General features: G+C 40.3%; 5 protein-coding genes across 5 annotated transcripts; 2 read left to right on the top strand and 3 right to left on the bottom strand.

Annotated features, from left to right (window-relative positions):
* Nucleotides 1–5,402: 5,402 nt before the first annotated feature.
* BU26DRAFT_496403 (uncharacterized protein) lies at nt 5,403–6,672 on the bottom strand. The gene is made up of 2 exons (XM_033826252.1): nt 6,127–6,672; nt 5,403–6,069 (listed from the first exon to the last, which is right to left on the bottom strand). Exons 1-2 carry the CDS (start codon nt 6,549–6,551, stop codon nt 5,487–5,489), a joined length of 1,008 nt encoding a protein of 335 aa, XP_033676449.1. The 5' UTR covers nt 6,552–6,672; the 3' UTR covers nt 5,403–5,486.
* Nucleotides 6,673–7,274: 602 nt separating this feature from the next.
* On the bottom strand, nt 7,275–8,801 carry BU26DRAFT_610933 (uncharacterized protein; the record flags this gene model as incomplete). Its single annotated transcript, XM_033836021.1, has 4 exons — nt 7,275–8,403; nt 8,472–8,525; nt 8,593–8,661; nt 8,728–8,801. 4 exons carry the CDS (start codon nt 8,799–8,801, stop codon nt 7,275–7,277), a joined length of 1,326 nt encoding a protein of 441 aa, XP_033676448.1.
* Nucleotides 8,802–9,239: 438 nt separating this feature from the next.
* On the top strand, nt 9,240–10,525 carry BU26DRAFT_178276 (uncharacterized protein). The gene has a single exon (XM_033820361.1). The coding sequence runs from the start codon at nt 9,500–9,502 to the stop codon at nt 10,166–10,168; it is 669 nt and encodes a 222-aa protein (XP_033676447.1). The 5' UTR covers nt 9,240–9,499; the 3' UTR covers nt 10,169–10,525.
* Nucleotides 10,526–10,619: 94 nt separating this feature from the next.
* BU26DRAFT_496400 (serine/threonine protein kinase) lies at nt 10,620–11,434 on the top strand (the record flags this gene model as incomplete). Its single annotated transcript, XM_033826251.1, has 2 exons — nt 10,620–10,730; nt 10,775–11,434. The coding sequence occupies 2 exons, from the start codon at nt 10,620–10,622 to the stop codon at nt 11,432–11,434; spliced, it is 771 nt and encodes a 256-aa protein (XP_033676446.1).
* BU26DRAFT_525266 (uncharacterized protein) lies at nt 11,410–12,172 on the bottom strand. The gene is made up of 3 exons (XM_033830468.1): nt 11,854–12,172; nt 11,772–11,798; nt 11,410–11,713 (listed from the first exon to the last, which is right to left on the bottom strand). The coding sequence occupies exon 3, from the start codon at nt 11,704–11,706 to the stop codon at nt 11,503–11,505; it is 204 nt and encodes a 67-aa protein (XP_033676445.1). The 5' UTR covers nt 11,707–11,713; nt 11,772–11,798; nt 11,854–12,172; the 3' UTR covers nt 11,410–11,502.
* Between the last annotated feature and the right edge of the window lie 5,117 nt (nt 12,173–17,289).

Here is a 17,289-nt window from a genome sequence, read left to right as displayed (position 1 = left end):
AGGTAGTGTCTTGCTCTAGCCTTCTATGCTACTTTAGGCTTTTCTTAAAGTTCTAGCCTAATCTAACTAATATTAGAGTTATATCTTTATAGCTAATCTAGCTCTAGAAGTATGTCTATATTTTCTAGTTCTATAATATTATAGAATTATTATTTTTATATTCTTTAGACATCTAATCTCTATACCTTAGTTTCTAAGTAAATCTATTCTTAGCTAAAGATAGGTAGCTAGTTATCTACAAGTTATACTTAGTATAGCTATTATTTTTCTTAAAATAGTATATTCTATAGTTTTACTAAGCTAGCGAAAATATATATCTTTACTACTCTACTATCTATATAGGCTATAAACTTCTTGTTTTCTAATATAGCTTTTACGCGTAGCGTTCTAGGTTTTAGAGTAATAATTTTATCTATAGTCTAAATAAAGCCTTTCTAGGCTAGACCTCTACCTTAGAAGCCTACTAGTTTTTTAATTTTAAAGAGGTAGTTAGTACTAATTCTTATTTCTTTTCTACTATGTATACTAGGTATCTTTCTAGTAAGTATATAGTCTAGTATAGTTTTATATATTTACTCTTAGCCTTTTCTCTATAGTACGAGCATTTCTATTCTAGAAAATACTATCTATAGTTAAGTGTATAGTAATTAGAGTACTAGGCTCTCTATTCTATAGTCTAATATTACTCTTAATAGTATTAGCATTCTATAGCATACTAATTCTATAGTTTAGCGCGATACTCTTCTCTATAGACTTTTTTAACTAGTTTAAGTATTACTATTCTACTAGTTTCTTTCTTAGGCCTTAGGTTTATGTACGTAACTACTTAGATTTTCTTGTTATCTAGCCTCTAGGTGCTAATAGCTGTCTTAACTACTACCTTACCTTCTTCTCTATAGACTACTAATAGGTAAGCTTAGTAGACGTAGTTATAACCTAGGTAGTCGCCTTTATATAGCTAATATAGCTTCTACTATAAACGTACTTTAATTTTCTAGTTATATATAAATAGTCTAGAGAGTTTCTTTCTCTATAATAGTTTAGTTAGATATACTTTATAGAAGAGATTCTTGTACTTGCCTCTTCTAGCACACCTTAGTTACTATTACCTAGCTTTTTAGGCTCTAGAGTAGTTTATAGAGAAGCTCTAGTAAATCTTCTAAATATATAAGTATACTTCTTTATCTATAAGGTGTTCTACTAATCTAGCTACTTTCTTAAAAGCGTCTAACGTCTTCTAGAATTCTTTATTAGTAAATAGAATATTCTAATATACGTGCTAGTAGCTCTATATATTATAGAGTTCTACGTATATTTAGTACTATTATACGTTAATATATTATTAGATAGTATCTAGAGTAAGGTGTTTTGTATACGTAGAGTACTCTAGTATAATAGCTCTAACCTTAGTTAAGTACTATTCTAAGTTAGTCTTATCTTTCTAGTATATTATATAGCTATTATTATAGTATACTATCTATATAAAACTATTATAGTCTACCTAGATTATTCTAACTATTTTCTTTTTCTTTAGGTATTTTCGCGTAAAGTATTCTTTTTTGCTATAGACTAGGCATAGTCTCTTCTTAAAGTATTGTGCCTTTTTCTTATTCTATAGAGTTTGTTTTCCTTTCTATAGAGTCTTAACCTAGTCTAGATCTATAGAATCTCTCTAGAATATAGTCTATAGTTATCTTATTCTAACTATTAATAGTATAAAATAGTCTTTACTCTATTAACGTTCTAAGTTCTATTTATACTACTAGTTATTAATTTTTACTACTATCTCTATAGTATTACTTAGGTTTTCTAGTTGTTTAGCGTGCGTAATATTATTCTTAACTAACTTCTTTAATCTCTTATAGAAGAGTTCTGCTAGCGTAAGGTTATTCTAGTCTAGGCGAGTACTTAGCTACCTAAACGTTACTATATACTAGAATGCTAATCTAGTCTATTATAGTCTAAATAGCTTTTCTTAGACTACTTTATATATATTAACCTCTCTAAATATTTCTTTAAGATATTTTATAAACCTAGTCTAGCTTTTAAAAATCTTATCTATAGACTATTATATTCTCTTTATATTACCTTTATTCTCTAGCTAGTCTAATATATAGAGTTTAGCCTACATAAAAGCTTCTTCTTCTTCTATGTTTATTATAGCTTCTAGAATCTTATCTTTATTCTATAGAAACGCTATAGCGTTATACTATAGGTAGAGCTCTATAGCTATTAGAAATACGTTAAGGTTCTCTCTTTTACTATTAAAGCGCCTAGACAAGGTAATCTTAGTCTAGGTCTAGCGTTTTGCTATAGCTAGCTCTTCTACCTATTAAACGCTTATTTTCTAGAGTACTATAATAACCTATTAGAGTTCTATAATCTATTCTTCTATAGTTAGCTTCTAGACTTAGACCTTTCTAGATTAAGTTCTAACTATTAATATATTATTCTACTCTTTAACGTTAGGTAGTTATTTTATTATAAGCTATTCTCTTAACTAAGACTAAGACTTACTTTTATAAGAGAAGGTAAGAGGTATACTTTAGGCTAGAATATTTAGTAATAAAGAGGTAGAGATAATAATACTATAAATTACAAGTTACTATAGTAATTTAATAAATAAAGTAATAACTATAAGAAGCTATAAGAAGTAAGCTTCTTCTAGTTATATATATATACCTTTTTAGCTAGATTAGATACTAAGACCTAGCTTTTATAGATTAGACCTAATCTACCTAGCTCTATCTAATCTATCTAATTTATATTATATAACTCTAATTATTTCTATAACTTTATATATAATCTCTTATTTTATAACCTTAAGCTTAACCTACTATTTTCTCTATTCTAGCTAGCTAACTCTATTCTTAATTCTATAATTATAATATATAGTATCTTAGTATAAGAGCTTACTATACTTTAGAATAAATAATTAGACTTTATATCTCTTCTAGACTACTTATACTCTTTTTTATTAAGTTAAATAGCTAGTAAAGGTAGTAATAAAAGTAAGTAATAGGTTAGAGCTATTATTTTTATTAAAGCTAATATAATAAAGATTAAGTAGAATATATAAATTAGTAGAAAATAGAATAATAAGCTCTTACTATATATTTATTCTAAGCTAGACTATATATATTAAAAAAAAGGTAACTAATAAAGTAGAAGATAACTAAAGTAAAGATATAAAGATAGTATTTAAATATTTAGCTTTATAATAATATAAAGCTATTAAAGTCTATTTAGCTATAAAGAATATATAAGAGTTAGACTATTATAAAAAATAAATTAGTAGCTATTTATAATATTATTAAGCTCTAAAAAGATTTTTAAATAAAGATATTTACTAGAGTTTACTATCTTACTTTTATTTAACGCTACTAATAGATAGTATACTTTCTAAAGAGTATAAGCTAGAGTAAGACTAATCTCTTATAATATATTATATACGCTCTTCTACTAGACTAAAATATTCTTTAGTTCTTTATCTTACTATCTTTCTATATCTTTTTACTAGTTTATCTTTCTATAAAAACTAATTATCTTATTATAATAGACTAAAAGATAGCTATATTATAGTCTATATATAATTTTTATTAACGTATCTTTTAGAGACTAACTAACTTAGACTAGAGTTAACTCTATTAGTTCTATTAAGCTAAGAGAATAAAAACTTTAGATTTATTACTATCTTATAGAAATAAGCTTTTTAACTTTTTTAATCTCTTTAACTCTTTTCTATAACTATAATAATATACTCTAGATAAAGTTCTAAATATAAAATAGTACTATTACTACTATAAACGCTATTAATAAATATTTATTTAAGTATAAAAAGATATTTATAAAAATCTTAGAATATATTACTAGAAAAGAGATAACTATTATAAATAAGTAATTTATCTCTAGTTATATACTTAATTATTTAAAACTAGAAACTAGTCTTATACTAGCTTTTCTAGATATCTATAATATTTATAAATAGAATAAAGTATTCTATATAGTAGCTAAAATATATAAATAGTAGTATAAATATTTTCTAAAATAAAAAGTTAAATAAACTAATTATATAGTAAGATATAAGTAAAGTAATTATAATTAAGTTTATAGAATACTAGTAAAACTTTAGTTTCTAATTTAGACGAAAAAATTACCTAATTTAAATTAGCAGAATTACCTAATTAGGGACTTCGACGTTCTGCCGAAAAGTAATCGGGTGCGGTTGGAATCGGGTGCGATCGGGAATAATTAATCAGCCAATCGGACGATAGGAATATGCACTGCCACAGGGCTGCGCCCAATTAGAGCACTGCGCAGCCTCTCTAGCCACAGAACATCAAAAGTTCAGAAACTAACCTGCGCGCCGCAGCCATGCCCGCAGCCAGCCAGCCAGCTAGCCCGCGCGCGCCCACCCATAACCACGCCCTGCGCCGCGCTCGCTCGGCTTTGTATGGCCGTCGCATATATTTCTGAGCGATCCTGGCGCAACAGGCAGTAATAATACGGCGCTGGCGGGCGTTGCGGGTGCCTGCAGAGAGCTCTCAGGTGCCTGAGGGCGCTAGCGGCGCGGATCAGCAAGTCGGAGATCGGTGATTCGGTATTAGGAATCGGGTATTAGTCGCCGGCTTTACTATATACGGCTAGCGCGTACGACCGCCAATCAGAGCCTGCTGCAGCCTTACAAGCCACTGCAGAGCGCTCCAGCCACAGAACATCAAAAATTCAGAAATCCTTGCGCCGCCCGCAGCCAGCGCGCCGGAGTTACCGGAGTTAGTCAAAATCCAGAAAGCCATGCCCGCAGCCAGCCAGCCAGCCAGCCCGCCCGCGCCCACCCATAACCACGCCCTGCGCCGCGCTCGCTCGGCTTTGTATGGCCGTCGCATATATTTCTGAGCGATCCTGGCGCAACAGGCAGTAATAATACGGCGCTAGCAGGCGTTGCAGGTGTGCCTGCGGGCCTGGAGTTATCCGGGAGTAACTCGCGGAGCAACTACAACCAGATACACTAGTGCGCTGCCTCGGTGTCGCCCGCGCCAACATTTGGCCCTTGTTACGAAAAGTTAGTGCAGTCGTTGTCCTCGACCAGGAGGGGGGAGTTACTCCTTTCATGGACAGTGCTCCGGGAGCACTGCGCCGCTTCTATGACCCGGTCGGCCTAACAGAAATGACGACGACGATGCCTATGCTTCCAAATAAACAGGGCGAGGAGTACTACACCAACTCTTCATGCGGTGCGATCTAAGAAGACTTGAGGTTAGGGTAACTACAGCAGGCACGTATCACAAGACCTGCGTAACCAGAGGGACTCCCGCCTCGATGGCCACTCGTTGTCAATATCTTGATGGAGCGAAAGGAAACAGGGTCATCTCTGGCCTATACGTTATTCTTGCTTGCTGTCTGTCCATAACCCTCCTGTCGGCCATAAAACAGCTTGAGCAACGCAGCAGATCTGTCTCGAGCCATCAGCGCTACTACAATGACTCTCAACTAGTATCCCCGAGACCTAGGGTGACCGCCTCGAGGTACCTAAAGCCTGAGCTTCCCGCTCTGACGGGAGCACGGCTCTCGGCACTCACCCATTCGAAGCCGTGCTTCCGGAAAATGCCGACCAGTCTCGCGTTATCGATACGCTCTGGGACGTCGCTCGAGGTGGGTCCCATCGCCTCGGCAAACGCTTGCCAGAACCCTCGGCGAAGGTCCGCCTGGTGGCTGACCCAGCGCCAGCCAGTTGTCGTCCGCTCACCGAGCAGGCTCTCGAGCCCCTCGATCGACGTGCCAAAGGGGCCGATTTCTGTATCCTTCCAGTCGCAGATGCCCGCAATGCTACCCGTCTCCGGGTTCACGTGGATATTATTCTCCAGGAGGTCGGTGTGATTGGGCACCATCGGCCAATCGCCGGCGAATAGCCCCGGAAGGCCCTCGATGAGGCGGTTTAGCAGTCTACCGAACTGCTTGGGCAAACCCCGGCGGAGCAGCTGGAGCTCTGACCTGTACAACTCGTACAGCTCCTGTCGGCTAGGAGTTGGAATTGATGGCGGGGTGTTGTGCCAGGCCGAGGCGAAGAAGCTGTGCGGTTTTCCTTGACATCAGAGAGAGAATCCAAGGTGGCATCGATGGCCTTACCTGGCAAAGTCTTGTAGAGTTGTATTCAAGAGGCGACCGCGATGCGCCCGTAACTGGTTCCGTGCGAGGTATGCTGACACGCCGCCCACGTTCTCCATTGTGTAGACGATGAGATTGCCCAGATTGCCCGAGTACTTATGCTGAGGCACAAAGACTCCATAAGCTTGCTTTACGTTGTCAAGTAACTCGAGGTCAAAGGCATATTCGGGGGCGCGAAACTGGACGACAAGCGCTGCGGCGAGGTCGACTGGCACGACGGTATAGCTTGTAGCGCCTTGGACCGCTGATGGGCGGACAGGCCCGCCGATGATTTCTCTAGCCATCTGGTCGCATTCATCTTGCGTCAGTGGAGCAGCATCCAGAAAGAATTGCTCAATCTGCATCCTCGATAGCTCCGAAATAAGGTCCTGCATTTCTGAGGCCATTTTGTGTATTTGTTGTGAGTATTGGATAGTGGCTAAGTATGAAGAGAAAATAATGAAGGCGGCAACGAAGAGGAATACGGGAAGGGGAGAGTGAATAGAAGAAAAACAAGAGCAGAGGGTGCCGGACCGTACCGATAAAAGGAGAAGGCGGGGAGCAACTTTGGGTGAGGAAAAATTCACGTGACCCTACAGCAGGCTCCACTGGCTGACACGGAGCCAATACACAACAACAACCTGTGCCGCCGACCGCCACGCCCTCCTTGCTGCTTCAGGAGATGGCCAACATGGGGTTCATCGCTACTGCAGCCTGAGTCCGTCAACGCCGTATCAGCCCACAATCGCGGGTTCTCTTTTTCTGAAGTTATGAATTCCCTTCTGTCAAGCCACGATATACTTCAAACAGGTGAGACAGTGGAGACAATCGATACTTGGCTGACCACCATTCTGCGCTTTACTCTTTATTTTCTTTGGCAATTCAACATCTTGTTCGCTGCAGCAACCTAAATTGCCATATGCACGTACTTAGCTGGCAGCCTAACAGAGGTGACCACCTCTGGAAATCTATATTCGCGCACATTCAATGGAATCCCATCTTCGTCGCGCTCTCTGCAAGTGATCATGTACATTCGTGCGTCAGCCCCTGTGTCCAAGGGTTGGGTACAGTGTAGATACATGCTTCCCACGAAACGCTTGTCCTCGCCTGCTCTCCAAGCTTTCCTCCAGTCAATGTTTGGACATCTCGTTACAGGACCTAGCTTTCTGCGCCCTTGATATCCGCTCAGATCTCCTGACAGGTTTAGGCGGCGTGGGTCCTGCGCTGTCTAGAGACCGGGTCTGCGTTTTAGCCACCCTTCGCGGGCGGAGCTGGCGGCGGAGGGTCTGGTTTTCGGCCGCGGGCCGAGTCTTTGGCCTCTTTGCATCCCGGGACTTGGGCGTGTTTGGGGTGCAGCGCTGCGGGACGGCGTCCGAGTTCTGGGTGGTGGCAGAGTCGGGCGCTGGCGCCTTTCTCGCCTTCTGAGGTCGCAGCTTCCGCTTCGGTGGCGCATCGGGCTTCGAGACCCTAACCGTCTTACCGAGGATGGGGCGAGGCTCCGGTTGCCGCTTCTGACGGGCGCGGCCGGTGGCAGCCCTCCGGGTAGGCCCCAGTGCGGACTGTAGGGCGTCCTGCTTGTCGTGGTGTCCTTGGCTGTGTGCTGTCGGACGGCGCCCTGGGTCCATTGCCTGCCTCGTCTGTTCAATCCACTGTAGTAGAACCTCGTGTCGTGTCAAATCTCGCCCGGCATTCTCCAAGAGTTGCAGGATGTCTGCAATGTCGTCGGCCGCGCCTTTCCTACTGACGGCGGTATTTGCGGATGTTGCTTCCCCCGAGTCTCGTAACATATCTAGTTCTTTTTCTAGATCGTCTCGACTCTTTTGCAGCTCCTCGAGGCGCATAAGTTGGTAGTCCTGAAACTCGACCCAGCGTTCCATTTGACTTTGTCGCTCCAGCTCCATGGTGAGGCTAACATCGTCGTCGAGTCCATGCCTTCGTCGGCGCGCGTTAAGCCCGTCCTCAAACTCATTGAAACGTTTTGTTTTCAGACAACGTCGCCGGGTTGTCTGCTGGAAGGCACGGAACCTCCGCCACGCCGTCCGTTGAGCGCAGAGCGGTACATCACCTGTACCTGGGAATGACAGCCAATAGTCTACTATTGCTCGGTACTCCTCGGGGAGATGCTCCCGCTGGGTAATCTCGAAGCCAGACGGGTAACAAGGAGGACAGCCATCCTCCTCCAGCTCTCGGCGCGCCTGGGCCTCCCTCGAGCGAGAGTCCTCGCTTTCCTCATTCTCGTCTAGTGGCGGTGTCACCCCTCTGAGTATCGCAGTGTTAGCGCAGCGGGGAGGGCTGGGGATGAGGAGATACGCGGGAGGTTCACGAACCGCAGTGCCGCCAAAAGTTTGTCGGCTTCGAGTGAGTTTCCTGCCTGCAGTTGCCTATGGATTCACCATGTCAGCCTGACCATTCAGACTCATCTGGGAATGCTCAAGACCGAATGATTACCGTGCTTTGAGTGCAACAGCGTCTCTTTCTGCTGGAGTGAGCTTCGAGCAACCCGGTATTGTGATGAGGCTGTCCAGCCCAGGTAGAGAACGTTAGCGTGGCAACCGCAATTGCGGGCGACAAGCTGGCACGTACCTCATGTCCCCGTAGTCGATAATGGTGGTGCGATCTGCTAAATAATCGATCGTAGATTCTACTGGAGTACTCATCGCGAAGAGAGATGCGGTTGTGCGCACGCATTTGTTGTGGTCGTCGTGATGCAAGAGAGAAAATGAAGAAGCAGAGGATGGCGCAGATCGTTTGTGGATCCGAGTGCGGCGTGTCACGTGCATGGCGACCCGCAAACCCTACTAACAGGCCACCCCCCGCGCCCCCCCCCTTGTCCATGTGGTGAGCCCATGAAATGCGCGCACGACATGGATTCGATATGGACAAGCGCCAGTCTAGTCGCGATATAGCAACATGAGATGCGACGGCCCTCTAGCACGACATTAACAACGCAAAACACAGTCACCGACGAGCTTCCCAGCCAGCCCATCACCAACCGACAATGTTTGCGACGTTCCGCATCGACGAGCCTCCCAGCCAAACGCCATCACCTCTCACGCGAATCGAGTCCCGGCAGAGACAGCCTTTCTACCTCTCCACGCTTCACGTATCCACCTTCACCGATCCTACCCGCCGCAAACAGCCTACAGCCCACACACTCGTTGCCCCACAGTATCGCAACACCAACATCCTCTCTGCTCAAGCTCCTGCCGCGGAAGGCCGACGCCCCACAAGCTGTCGAGGACTTCGTCGAGTGGGTTAATACACAGCACAATCAGCCAATTCAGCTATTCACTGGTTCTGCCATCAAGCGTCTCAAACCAGACAATGGCGGTAAGTATATCGCCTCCCGCCTTCAATGTTTCCTTCGGCGGAAAGGCATAGTGCACGCCACCGTACCGCCATGTTCCGCCCGGTCCACGTTCTTTTCCAGCCATCTCCAGAAAGCGGCCGCCATGGTATGATGAGTGGCGGGGAGAGGGACGGGGAGAGGTTTGCGGTGTTTGCGGAAGACGTGGCGGCTCGCGGGAAGGCGTTGGGCTCGCTCAGGCGGCCGCTGAGGCAGCGAGTCGGCGTGTTGGGCAGCGGGCTCTACGAAGGGTCAGTGGCAAGCTTGCGCAGACTTAAGCAGCGAGGACAGAAACGCACTCAGTCAAGATATGTAGTCAGGACGCTGGGAGACATTTTCGTGCTTGTGGTTGTTGGTGCCCGATGGGTTGCGACAAGACCACGTGCAAGCCCACTGAATGCGCCAAGCATGTGGCCCGTGTGCGTCCCCGCTCTTAGGAAGCCAGCCTGGCAGCCTGGAAATATTCATCAGACGCTGGCCTTTGTGGGGGGTGGGGCGCCAAATCACCTACAGTCTCCGTTTGGGCGGTGCGTCCTTCCATCAAAAACCTATGCCGCGTACGACTTCCTGCAGCCAGCCCTGAAAATTGGCCACATCCAGCCTACCAATGTAGATGCGTCCCAAACGTTCGACAGGCTAGCTCTGAGACCGAGAGGAGTAGGAATCTACTTTCTATGAGAACTTGTTAAGACTAACGCGTCGCAGATCCCTCGTGCGAAACCTCCCTATACGATAATCAGAACGGCCACGACGACCGCGAAGGGCACTACGACGACGAAAAACACCGCGACCGACGCCACGACAATAGCTGGCCCGACGACCGACAAGTGACACGACAGCCGACGACAAGCAAGGCAGACGGCAGCAGGAAGGCTCGTCAAAACAACGTCGCACCTGTGCCGAAGCGCCTCCCCAGCACCATCCAACGCGCCGCAGCCATTCCGAACAATTCAGTTACGTTGTACTACATTCGCGACTGTATTCCAGGGCAAGCGGAGCCCTTTTCATAATCAACACCGTCGTTACCCATCACAAACACGGCCTACCTCTGCTATTGCAGACCATTTAGCAAGTAGGTTTCGCTTCAATCGCTGACGAAAGGACACTGAACACTTGGCGTTCTGAAAGCATGGCCGATAAGTATGTGCCGACTTACCAGGTCAATTATCCCGACGGCGCAAAATTCCTCACAATCGGTGGCTCTGGTCTTATCTACATATTTCCTAGTAATGCGGCTGAAGTTCTCAAGGTATTCTCCCCACCGTATACATTTAATCTACTAAGGTTCTCAAGGTACCGTCTACAAATCCAAGGACCAGACACAATCACGCAATCGAGAGGCGCATTTATGAACGGCTAGGAACTCACCCGAATATCATCAAGTGTCTCCGTATGGACGACTATGGGATCTATCTGGAGCGAGCAGAACATGGCTGTATTCGCCAATACTTTCTGGATGGCGGGACTGCGACCTTACGAGAACGCATTCAGTGGTCTCTAGATATTGCGAATGCTCTCCAATATGTCCACGAGCACAATATCAGACATGCCGACTTGAGCGGAAGAAATGTACTTCTAGATTCGTCTAGAAAAGTACGACTTTGCGATTTTGCAGGCTCTGCAATTGACGACGATAAGGCTACAGTTTGGGCTGAGTCAGGATTCCGGCATCCGGATGACGACGAGGTTAAGCACTCTACCATCCGAGCAGAGCTCCACGCTCTAGGCTCGACAATTTATGAACTCTGCACCTTCTCACAGCCACATGGCCGTGAGGTGGAAGAGTGGATTGTTGGTCAGTGGATTCGGGAGGGTAAATATCCCAGCGTTAAGGAGGTTATCCTCGGAGACATAATTATGAAGTGCTGGAACGGAGGCTTTGCGTCTGCAAAGGAGGTTGCACAGAGCATTAAGCAGGAATCCGGGAATATATTTGCTAGGTAATGAGTGTCATAGCTGACAAATCCTTCAGTGTAAGGAGCGCTGTCTGTGTGTATCCCCAGGACTACTAATCATGTTCCACACTCGCTACATCCTTGACCAGCCGCAGTGATGGTTATATGCGTTGCCGTATTCTCTACTTGATTGTCGCAGGGTATATTGTTCTTCGCCGGTGCCTTGTCACAATAATCCGTAATTTGCTTTTCCGTGTACACATGTGGAGGTACTGCCTTGCACCCTCCTGGCTTGATCTTTTGCATTGTGTACTTGCACATGGTGTTGCTAAAAGAAATATGATTAACATTACTCGAATACAGCGCTGAAAACAGAGAGAGCTTACATCGTGCTAAGTTGGCTTAAGTTGAAACTAGTTTTATTTAGACACTTGTTCATATCTAATCGATAATAAGGGGACTACTTACATTTCGCTTAGGTGAAAGGGCACTGGCCTGCGTAGATGTTCGGCAATTCGCGAGTTGTGGGGCTTGAATGGATAGAGGTAGAGTAGGTAATGTCGGAGTTGTTACGATTACAAAAGATAGAAGAGCTGACGGCACTCGGTCGAAGAGCGGAGAGCCAAGGCCGCGTCATGTGACAGCAGTTGTGAGGGCTGGGTCCGCGGTCTCCACTGCTGTGAGCGCCCCTAGAACACCTAGCTGGGTAAGTCGGCTGCAGGCAGCGCTGTCTCCACGAGCTGTAAGGATAAGGGGTGCTAGCAGGGTAGGTTGGGTCAAATTCAGCTATCCAAAGGTGAGGAGTTAAGGAAAGGCTCCGAGAGGCTCTATATACAGAGGTGCCGAGCGCTAAGGCGCTAGGTCAGGTCACGTGATAGAATCACGTGACCTAAGGTCATGTAACCTAAGGTAAATCCCTAAACTAGACCGTTACATCACCCCCCCTTATAGGGAGAGCTCGTCTCTAAGCTCTAAAATACGCCTTCTAGGTTTCTCTTCTTCTAAAACTCTCGCGTTATACTCTTAACTATCTCTTTTTAGCTTATAGTAAGTATATTTATGTTAGTTTTAAACTAGAAGCGCTTTTACAGCTACTACCTTCCCTCTAGAGAGAAAGAGGCTTGTTTTTACGTTTGTAGGGCGGCTTTGTCGTAGGCTCTCTTCTTAAATAATACTCTAAGCTTAGCAGGGTCTTAAATCGCTTAGCGGCGCCTTCGCGTTACCCTAGTATCTTCTACTCTTGCGGGTTTTAAATTCTCTACTATCTTCTCTAGAGTCTTCTCTTTTTTGTACGCTTTAATCTAAGCATCTAATTATAAGAGCAGCTCTAGCTTATCTAGGTATACTATATAAAAGTTTCTTACTTTATAGAGAGTATTAATAAAGCCTATAGTATTATACTAGGTAGAGTTAGAGTTATAAGTAACCTATACAGCGCGGTATTAAAGATAATTTTAATAAAGGCGGCTATCTAGAATTTTATATACAGGCTATTCTAGATTGCTATTAACTTTAATAAATAGCTACTTAGGCTCTACCTACTCTAGTAATAGCTTTAAGGCTTTTCTTAACTAATTAGTATAGAAGACGTTATATATACGTATATACGTAGGTAGCTAGAGCTAGAAAAAGTAACTCTTTATAGTAATAATTAAGTAAGAGCTATATATCTATTAATCTAGCTTTATACTAGACTAATTTGTTAAAAAGCTACAAGGTTTAATATAGACGAGATCGCCTATAGTAAAATTAGGTTCTTAGCGTTTTTTATTTACTTAGAGTATCTATCTAGCTTACGCTTTTACAATATTATCTTATATAATTTTAGTAGCTTTTTTTACGGCGTTATATTACTTCTTAGTAAAATTCTAAGCTTTTTAGCGCAAGAGACGCTTACGTAGAGTAGAGACTTTTATTATATACTTCTTCTAATTCTAGTAGTATACTAGCTAATATCTAAATTTAATTTTATACGCTATTAGTTCTATAGTTTTATATAGTAATATAGCTTATATCTAATTTATATAGAGTAGAAGGTCTAACTAATTATTCTAGTAGTAGTTAATAAATAGACGTAGACGCTAATTAAGATATTAATTAACAATCTCTATATTTCTATTAGTTTATAAGTAGTACGTAGTAGAGAGCTTCTACTTAATTTCTATAAGCTAGTAGAGCTTATCTATAAAGGTAGAGGTAAACTATAGACTATAATCTAATATAATAGACCTAGAAGAACTATATATACGCTAGATATATTAGTAATATAGCTCTACTATATATTAAGCTATAATTTTCTTATAGTAGAGTAGAGAGAAGCTTTACTTACTTAGCTAATCTATAATAACGTACACGTAGTTAAATTCTTTCTTATTAGAAAGAAAGCTCTTAAAATCTATAGAGACGTTCTACTATACTCTCTTAGAGATAGGTAGAGGCTTTAGAAGACCTAGCGTCTTATTCTATAGAGTATAGCTCTAGCAGTAAGCCTTATATACTACTATATATATATTAACGTCTTCTTGCATACCTAGCTAGTAATATTAATCTTATAGTAACTAGGTAGTTTTTCTTTATTCTAGGTAGGTAGTTATCTAAGTAGTATATATAGCGCGTATTAAATATATCTATAGGTAGTTAATAGTAGAAACTATTAATTAATTCTAATAGGTTAATAAGCCGTCTTCTATTTTCTAGGTAGAGCCTAACATAGTAGCTTTTTCTTAAGCTAGCTATAGAGAGTTGTCTAATTAGTTAGCTATAATAACCTAATTAATTATAGTGTATAGATTCTTAGTAGAGAGTACCTCTATAAACGTATTAGTAGTAGCGATTTTCGTAGCACTACTAGCTAATCTCTAGGTAGCTAGAACTAATAACTTACCTAATAATTACTTAATAGCTAAGAGGCTAATTTGCTTCTTACTTAGAAAAGCTCTTGTATAGGTAGTGTAATTCTTTTTCTTTTAGGTCTTAAGCTCTTCTTACTTTTATAATAACGCGTCTGCTACTATATTAGCTAAACCTAGTTAATAGGTAAGCTTAAGGTTGTAGTTAGTAATATTATTCGCCTAGTAGACCTACCTAGTAGTAAGTTCTTACTTAGTAGTAAAATACTTTAAGGCTTAGTAGTTAGTTAATACTATAAAAGGTTCTAGATCTTATAAGCTAATTAACTAGCTTCTCTACTTCTATACGCTAAAAATAACTACTAGTATTTCTTTATCGTAAATACTATAGTTTATCTAGATAGTATTTATTATCTTACTAAAGAAAGCTACTAGTCTCTAGATACTATCTTTCTAAAGCTATAAAAGAACTCTAGTAACTACGCTATCTAATACGTCTATTTCTACTCTTGTGCAGTAATAGAGAGAGTAATAAGCTAGTATAGTATTAGATAGCATAAGATTCTTAACCTACTAAAATACTATAAGCTTAATTTCTCTAAAGGTATATTATGCTCTCTGTTTTAGTAGCTTAGTAAGAGGGCGGACAATCTAGCTATAATTCTTTAAGAAGGCTTAGTAGAAATTATAGAAACCTAGAAATAATTAAAGGCTCTTAAGAGTTATAGGTATAGGCTAATTCTAGATAGTAGTAATTTTCTTAGAGTTCTTCTAGATTCTATTAGTACTTATAATTAATTCTAGAAACTTAGTACTTTTAATAGTAAATTTAGATTTCTTAATATCTACTTATAACCTAGCTTTATATAATTAATTAAGTACCTAGGTAATATAAGCTTTATGCTTAAGTAAATTCTTTAAATAAATAAGAATATTATTAATATATACTATATAGAAATTATCTAGCAAGCTATATAATACCTTGTTAATATATTACTAAAAGGTAGTAGAGCTATTATAGAGGCTAAAGAGTAGAACTTAATACTTATAGTTACTATACTGTGTGTAGAAAGACGTTAGGTTTTCTACTAACTTATTAAGCTAGATCTAGTAGAAAGCTTACCTTATGTCTAACTTAGTAAAGATCTTAGCACGTAATAGGCGTGTAAGCGTTTTCTAGATAAGAGAGATAGAATAGGCGTCTTTTTTTGTAATAGCGTTAAGCTTTTAATAGTTAACGTAGAACTTCTATTCTTTATCTAGCTTTTTAGTAAATAGAACTAGTAACGCGTATAACGTATTACTATAGATAATAAAGCTATAATAAAGGTAGTTCTCTAGGTAATTACGTACTAACTATAGGTGCTCTAGTAACATGCTATAAAGAGAACTATTTGTTAAGATATTTTCTATTATAAGCTTAATATTATAATCTATACTCTCTCTATATAGTAGTAGAGTATTAGAGTTCTTTTTTAAGAAATAGGCTATAGTTACGCTAGCATATTCTAGAGATAGAAGCTTTTTAGTAACTAGTTAGCGGAGTTTCTTCTCTAAGTTAGCGGTAGAGGTTTTCTTTCTATTAGTAATAAGCTAATTAACCTTATAGATACTAAGGTGCCTAATTATAGTATTTTTTTAACGCGCGTTAATTATAAAGGTAGCTACGCTAATTATATTAACGTTAAGCCTAGCCTTTAAGCATATTTCCTATAAAATAGGTAGCTTTTTTAGCTTACAGAGTAACCTAGCAGGCGAGTTAAGATTCTTAAGCTACCTATCTATCTTGCGCAGGTTTTCTTAAAGCTTCTAGCGTTGCGATTCTCTCTTCTCTTGTTATATTACTCTTAGCTTTTCTACTACTAATATTAGGGTATTATAACAATTAACATTAGCTTAGTAAGCTACTTAAGCTTTAGTAGTAGATTAAGAGAATTATATAGAAATAAACACGTCGCGTTTATAATTAATTAATTAATTAGTATCTAGCTATATTAGTGCGCGCTACTTATAGTTAATCTAAACGTTAACTTTCTTAAGTAGCTTGTAACTAATTATTATATTATAGCGGCTAGTATTACAACATACAAAGTAAGTACGAATTTAGTAGCTTTCTAGCACTAAATTAGCTTTAAAGTATTTATCTATCTAGCTATTAGGTTATCTATTATATCTAGCAAGAGAGATAGGTTCTATACGCGATAGCTTAACGTAGAGGTTTTTTCTAAGAGTTTAAAGGTACTTTAGGTACACTAAGACGTAGCTACTCGCTCCTGTATTAATTAAGCCTCTAAGCTTAATTATAAAACTGTTTACAAATATTTAGTAGAGTAGAGTAAACGTAGAACTACTAAATAGCTTTTCGCGTAGGTTTATTACTCTAGTAGATAGCTCTAGAGAGAAGACTTCTTCTAGAGCTAGGCTTTTTCTAAATTATTAGATTTATATTCTAACGTGTTATTCTTAGGTGCTTATAGCTCTATAGGCTCTATAGGCTTCTTCTCTAGATTAACGTTCTTAATAGCTTTCTGCGCGGTAGAAGCTCTAGAGTAATCGCGGCTTAGATAGCTAGGTTAGTAGTATTAAAAATAGGTAACTAGCTTCTAGATTACTAGAGCTTTATTAGGTGCTAAAAAACCTAAAAGAGCTAGAGGCACGCGTTATAGTATTAACGCGATTACGTTACGCTTTTTAGCCTTTCTAGTAGCAACGCGTACTTCTTCTAGAGTAAGCTCTTAAGCAAGGTCTTAAGTAAGGTCTATATAGTAATTATAGTTATTAATATATTAACGCTAGTATATACCTAACTACGTACGTATAGTCTCTAGTAGCTTCTTATAAAATTTCTCTACCTATTAATCTACTAGAAGCTAACGCTTCTATACAAGGTAGAAGAAATTATTCTAGAAGTAGGCGAAATTAGTAGCGCTTTAGCAATAAAGCTTTTAGAAATTATAGTAAGCGTTTAGCCTCTTATATAGGTCTCTATAGCTTCTCTCTAGCTAATTAAGAATATAATTATAGAAAACTACTACGCTACTATTCTTAATTATTT

This window comes from Trematosphaeria pertusa (assembly GCF_010094035.1).
Source record: "Trematosphaeria pertusa strain CBS 122368 unplaced genomic scaffold BU26scaffold_24, whole genome shotgun sequence".
Classification (NCBI taxonomy): domain Eukaryota; kingdom Fungi; phylum Ascomycota; class Dothideomycetes; order Pleosporales; family Trematosphaeriaceae; genus Trematosphaeria; species Trematosphaeria pertusa.
This window is presented reverse-complemented; position numbering and strand designations above follow the sequence as displayed.